The 6601-nt window shown below is 39.7% G+C and overlaps 2 protein-coding genes across 2 annotated transcripts in view; both read left to right on the forward strand.

Annotated features, from left to right (window-relative positions):
• Window positions 1-5003: 5003 nt before the first annotated feature.
• LOC115240494 lies at window positions 5004-6205 on the forward strand. The gene is made up of 3 exons (XM_029815672.1): window positions 5004-5497; window positions 5731-5942; window positions 6023-6205. The coding sequence occupies exons 1-3, from the start codon at window positions 5111-5113 to the stop codon at window positions 6024-6026; spliced, it is 603 nt and encodes a 200-aa protein (XP_029671532.1). The 5' UTR covers window positions 5004-5110; the 3' UTR covers window positions 6027-6205.
• A 231-nt stretch (window positions 6206-6436) lies between these two features.
• Window positions 6437-6601, forward strand: part of LOC115240495 — a 5403-nt gene continuing 5238 nt past the window's right edge. The window contains exon 1 of the mRNA XM_029815673.1: window positions 6437-6477. The gene's annotated coding sequence lies outside the window, so the exon portion shown is untranslated. The remainder of the gene's footprint in view (window positions 6478-6601) is intronic.

Genomic DNA, 6601 nt, shown 5'->3' on the forward strand with positions numbered 1-6601 from the left:
CACAACCCCCCCCGTGACGTCACCCCCCTTTGTCCTGATTTCCCCCCTCGCCCCTCACCCCCCTCAGAGCCCCTGGCTTAGAATCCGCATAGTATCACTACTATAAGACAATACTTTTCTATAAATAAAAGTTTTTCTTCAATATGTTATATCAATGAAATATAAAATATTGAAGAAAAACTTTTAATTTTGAGAATTTTCGCCGTGCATTTAGAAAAGTATTGTCTTACTATTATATTTGGACATTCTTATATACGGACGCTCCTGAGACAAAACGTCGCGCTCCTTAGTTACGCGTATCTGGCGACTCGTCGCTAACGCACGAGCGGTGAGTGGGGGACTCGTCGCTAACGCACCAGCGGTGAGTGGGGGGCAATAGGCGTGAGCCACGGAATCGGCCCGAAAAAGGCAACTATCTCCGAGCACTGCTTTATATAAAAGATAGAGTTCTCACACTAGATGGAACAATAAATATTTCGCTAGCAACGCGACATTTCACGCTATTAGGCAGTGAAAAGGATAATACGGTTACACATCACGGCCACTGCATTAAATATGCAATTAGAAGCGAATATGTTTCAGAAACTAGGTTCTCTTACCTCTGTTTCACGGTCGCCAGCACGTTTTCACCATAAATGGCAAGGAAACGCTGTCTGCTCGCAATGGCTCGATTCAGCGTGGATTTCCGTTGTCTCCATCAACGGCAAGGAAAAGGCGCTGTCTGCTCGCAATGGCTCGATTCAGCGTGGGTTTCCGTTTTCTCCATCAACGGCAAGGAAGAAGGGTTGTCCGCTCGTACTGGCAGGAATCAACCAAGTTTTGGACAGCTTTCCATCCAAGCTCCGGGGATCCCAGAAACTGTCCGCTCTTCGTGGCAGGAATCAGCCGGCAAATGGCCGTTCCGCTCCTCACGTTCCTCGACGATTTGGATACCCTGGTCGGATGTAGTTCCTCCACGATGAAGGCTGCATTACTCCCCAGACGGCTACTCCTCGATCCACGTTCTGTTTCCCTCCTTGGTTAAGTCGCTCGACCTTCGCACACAATCTCTTTGGTGCACGTCGGTGAACGACAGGTGAGAACTGGGCCCTTGTCGGATTCGTCGCGAGTAATTGCAAGAGAGACGGAATTTTGGCGTATGAAAATATATTTATTTCTTCATTACGAAGTACAAACTCGCTTCGTTGAGCGGAAATACAAAAAGATCCGTACGCGGGAATTGCAACAAGCACAATGTTAACCGCGGGAATTACAACGCAGGCTTAACAATAAATATCCCTCGTTGCGTCATTACGACGATAATTTATTGGCCGTCCGCTCGCTATGGCAGGATTGCAACCTAAGTATGACGAGCGCTCGGACTTTTACAATTTACGCGCTAACTTGTCACGAAGTTGCCGGAACTTTGTATCACCGCGAACGGATAGTTTCGGCCTGATCGCTGAGACAAAGTTAATAAATTGCGCGGGTGCAGCGGACTCGGGTTATTTTGTCCACCGATCGCGATCACGACCCGGTAACGACCGACTGGCCGTGTCTACGTATCGGCTCAGACTGACCAGGAGTTCTCGTCCTAATGTACGGACGTGGGAGTCGGCGTAACTCCCACCACACTCGAATTACCCCCGAAAGTTAGACACACACACGCGTCGTTACTTTACGGAATATTCCATTCCCCCACCAGGTGTGTCGAACCTTCGAGAGTGTTCTGGAACATTCTAGAATCTTCTAGAACGTTCCGCGTTCTTGCGCAGTCGCACGGTCGGATTTACAAAAAACGGCGCATGAATTACCGATACAATATTTACCTTATCGACCTTAACCGATACAATATTTACCGGAATCTAATTTACCGTTACAGTAATTACCGACGCAATTTACCCTAATGGTAAGGTAGTTTAACCTCGGATGGTAACTCTAACCTATACAGGATTTACCCCCTCACCGCAAAGTTGACCCAAATATCTAATTCAATGGCGTTCAACTTTGTATGAGGTTGGAGATGATTTTTCTTTTCATCTACTGCTTACCGTTGTTACTCCTAATGCCAGGGTCCTCCAAATTTCGACAGATGCGTCGACAAGTAGTCTCAGTGGCCCCCAGGATTGTAAAGGATCCAGGATTGTTTCTGTATTTCACGCAACAATAGAATATATAAATATATAATATAATATCTCTTTGCAAAATAATATAGCCAATAAAAGACTTCGCGTGTCAGGTTCTGTTAATGTCAGGATAGCACCTGTCACGTTCCTCATAAGTTATCATTCGCATAAAAGCTTTCTCTGGTTAGGCTTTACGCTTACTTTACAAATAACAGATATCATTCTCACTTTTCATACTTGAATGAGTGCTTAAGATCCTCTAACAATTACTTTATTCCCCTGCATGTCTCAATAACTCATAAGAATTATATTTCATTATAAAACTGTGATCTTAAGACTCGCAAACTTTCAAAATGATAAAATTCATACATTTCACACATTTAACAGAGTTCTCGAGATCAATATATCATAGATTAATTTATCTATTTGAATAACAATTATATGCCTTATCGGCATTTTATAATGCTATATAGTGTTTCTAAACAAAACATTAAATCTCAAGACTCGCCAAACATAATTCACACATAACAGAGTACTCAAGTTCAATATCGACTACTTTGTCCAATTATAAGTCGACTGTATGCCTCGTTGACACTACACAAAATGTAATATAATGATTCTAAGATCCCTAGAAGCTACTTTGTCTAATTGTAAGTCGACTGTATGCCTTTTCGTTGGCATTACATAAAATGTAATATAATGATTCTAAGATCTTTAGAAGCAACTTTGTCTAATTGTAAGTCGACTGTATGCCACGTTGGCATTCTTTTTAACATCTAATGCAATGACTCGACTTAATACTCTTGATCTTGAGTCTCGTATTTCAACTAAACACAAAACTTATAACTAGCGACACGCAGATTGCACTAAAGTCTATCTATCACAGCGCAATGTTTGTAACGTGACTCCGCTGAGTCACTTGGTCGCCTTGTGTCACGCACCGGCAGTCTGCTGGTCCTCTAGCTTATGCCCCGGTCCAGGCTGGTTGCTCCCCTGGGAATCAGCAGCAACATCCGGTTGCAAGGTTGTGACTGGACAAATATCGGCCAAGCGTAATAATCGTCAAAGACGTAAGAAATAAGCGAGTACGCTCCAAATAAAGGCTCTCTCACCTGTTTTAGATTCACGGTCGCCAGCACGCTTTGACCAACAAGCGGCAAGGATAATTGGCTGTCCGCTCGCAATGGCAGGATTGCAACCAGAGTGTGGTAGCTTTCGGTCCAAGTTCCGAGGACGTTTGGCTGTCCGCTCGCAATGGCAGGATTGCAACCAGGATGTGGTAGCTTCTTAGTCCGAGCTCTGAGGACGTAGGGCTGTCCGCTCACAATGGCAGGATTGCAACCCGGGTATGACGCCGGCTCGCTCCGCGGTTTCTTCGACGATTTGGCTACCGATATCGGCTGCTCCTTGTCCCACGGTCCGTCTCCCTTCCTTGTAATGACGCTCCTCCACCACGAACAACTCTCTGGTGCGCGACGGCAAACGACGGAAGAGAGGAAGGCACTAGTCGGAATCGTCGCGAGTAATAACGGGAGACGATAATTTTGGCGTATAAAAATATATTTCTTCAGTATGAAGTTTACAATAAATCCGGACCCGGGAATTACGACGCGTATAAATACAGGGTCTTAGACCACCCGTACACCTCTTTTCTTTCAAAAACTAAGGATTTTAGAGAAAAACGTTTTGAACAAAAATTGTATGGTTTTGAGGGGAACATAAGATGGTGTCATTGATTTGACCTTGGATGGCATCGTTAAGATCGAGTCAAGGACACCTTTAATTTCTTAAATGGAATCCCCTATTTTTTATTGCATATTCTTATAGCTTATGTCGAGAGCTTTCCAAAACACTATAATAAAGTATTTTTTTATTAAGTACTTTTTGAGTTATTTTATATCTTAATCTGAAATATTTTGATATAAAAAATAAAATATCTCATAAAATATCTAGTTTTCGGTAACCTTACCTTAATACTTTTATGTACAGAATAATGAGACAAATCAATTAATATAAAAAAATAATTTTTTTTAAGAAAAAGTATGTTATAGAGGTACACGGGATCGGGCGTACTCGACCCCGCCGGGACTTCTCGGCCCCTCGCTAGCTTCCCGTCCACCACGTGTATCGGCATTATTCTAGTGGCAGGGAGTTCTCTGCCACCGACGGGATTCCTCGTCGGCCGATACATTCCCGATTCCGCCATCCCGAACCCAGGATCCCGACCGAGTTATCCGTCGCCCGCCTCGCGAAAGCGGCTTGTTACAACGCTTTTCTCTAAAATGCTTAGTTTTTGAATGAAAAGGAGTGTACGGGTGGTCTAGGACACTCTGTATATATATATACAGGGTGAGTCATTTTAATCAACGCACGCAAATATCTCGTAAAGTAAGCAAGATGGAAAAAAATGTTTTATACAAAAGTTGTAGGGTTCAGAGGGGGACACATGATGAAAATATGAACTTGACCTTGAGTGACCTTTTCAAGGCCAAGTCAATGTGATCAATATTTTCTTAAATGGAACCCCCCATTTTTTATTGCATATTCTTATAGCTTATGTCGAGAGCTTTCCAAAACACTATAATAAAGTATTTTTTCATCAAGTACTTTTTGAGTTATTTTATATTTTAATCTGACATATTTCGATATAAAAATTAAAATATCTCGTAAAATATTTAGTTTTCGATAATCTTAATACTTTATATTAATCGTAATACTTTTATGTACAGAATAATGAGACAAATCAATTAGTGTAAAAAAAAAACGAATAATTGTTTAAAAAAATACATTATAAATAATTACATACTACGTTTCCGCGTTTCACTCATAGTCTGACGTTATTTGAACAATTATTATACGATTCAAGTTAACTGAAATTTATTCTGATTGTCAGTTCCGAATTAAAGTTTTATATATAAAATGAATCCAAGAGATGATTTCTTAAATTAACTCCTCACGGGAGACGAACTCCTTGTGCTGGTGATAACACAACAATTTGTGTTAAAATGCCAAGAATAAATATAGCAAATGTTATAAATTTATTAATCACAACGTTTAACATTGCAAATTTTGGTGTCTCACCTGTTAATCGCCATGAAGTTGAACTTCATAATGCCATTTCCGATATAATAAAAAATGCTGTAAATGATGATGTTGAGATTGAATACAAATGGGAACTTGATTTTGACGATCCGTCGGAACTGCATGATGTACAATTTGTGGACGTGTATGATATTGATGCTGAAGAAGATAATTATGAAGACAAAGTTTGTATTGTGGATAACGAAGGTGGAAATGTAAACTTAAATTACAAAAGAAAAGCAGTTGAATTTTGGAACAGTGGAAAAAAAGGACATTTAGCTATTACTGCTGTACAGAATCGTTTTAGAAAGGTAAAATTTAATTCAAACATAAAAAAATAATACAAGCTGAACGAGCAGGTAGATGTGCGTTGTGTATAAATAGTAGGTAATAAACGATAACGGAAACAGAAAGATGTTTCAGACTTATACACATTACTTACATCGCATATCTGCGATCGTTTATCTACCTTTATCTGCGTTAGTTCGTTAGTCTTCTTATTTTTGAATTAGATTTTCTAAATATCAAATTTCTTTTCTTCTAGATAAAATCTGTTTCGCAATTGCATAGATGGGAAGAAAATGTAATGCGCGGAGGGTCAAACAGGGACAAACTTGTATTTATTGCCGAATATATACTATCGCAATTCCAAGAATCTATTGATAGAGGATCTATCATTCACGACATAGATTTGCGAAAATGGGCATTACAAGCAAAGGAGCAAATAGACTTTTCTTCATTTAGAGCAGGAAATTGGTGGATATGGAATTTTAAAAAAGCACATCGCATTGTATCACGTAAAATAACAAGTTTTAAAACGCGATCTTCTCATGCAGCTGATGTAACAATACGTCAAAGCGCAGAGGAATTTGTGAGACAGGTTAAACCACATATTGATGTTATCGGTGCAGGATCAATTTATAATGCAGATGAAAGCGGCTTTAATTTCGAAATACATTCTGGAAGAACATTAACTAATGTGGGAGCAAAACAAGTCGAATCTACTATCCAATCTTTATCTTCTATGACTCATAGCTATTATGCCTATTATATCTGCAGATGGACATCTTCTTTCACTTCTGTATATAGTACTAAAAGAATCTAATGGAAAACAATTTGTGGACGTGTATGATATTGATGCTGAAGAAGATAATTATGAAGACAAAGTTTGTATTGTAGATAACGAAGGTGGAAATGTAAACTTAGATTACAAAAGAAAAGCAGTTGAATTTTGGAACAGTGGAAAAAAGGACATTTAGCTATTACTGCTGTACAGAATCGTTTTAGAAAGGTAAAATTTATGAGTTAATAATATGAGGTAAATAATATGAGTTGAACGAGCAGGTAGATGTGCGTTGTGTATAAATAGTAGGTAATAAACGATAACGGAAACAGAAAGATATTTCAGACTTATG

This window comes from Formica exsecta, unplaced genomic scaffold (genome assembly GCF_003651465.1).
Source record: "Formica exsecta isolate Colony F162 unplaced genomic scaffold, ASM365146v1 scaffold438, whole genome shotgun sequence".
NCBI classification, from domain to species: Eukaryota; Metazoa; Arthropoda; class Insecta; order Hymenoptera; family Formicidae; genus Formica; species Formica exsecta.

Excerpts from the sequence above, each read along its gene's own strand:
- LOC115240494 (XM_029815672.1), top strand. The coding sequence starts at position 5,111 with ATGCCAAGAATAAATATAGCAAATGTTATAAATTTATTAATCACAACG. Across the intron at positions 5,498-5,730 it reads TACAGAATCGTTTTAGAAAG|ATAAAATCTGTTTCGCAATT; the intron begins GTAAAATTTAAT and ends CTTTTCTTCTAG.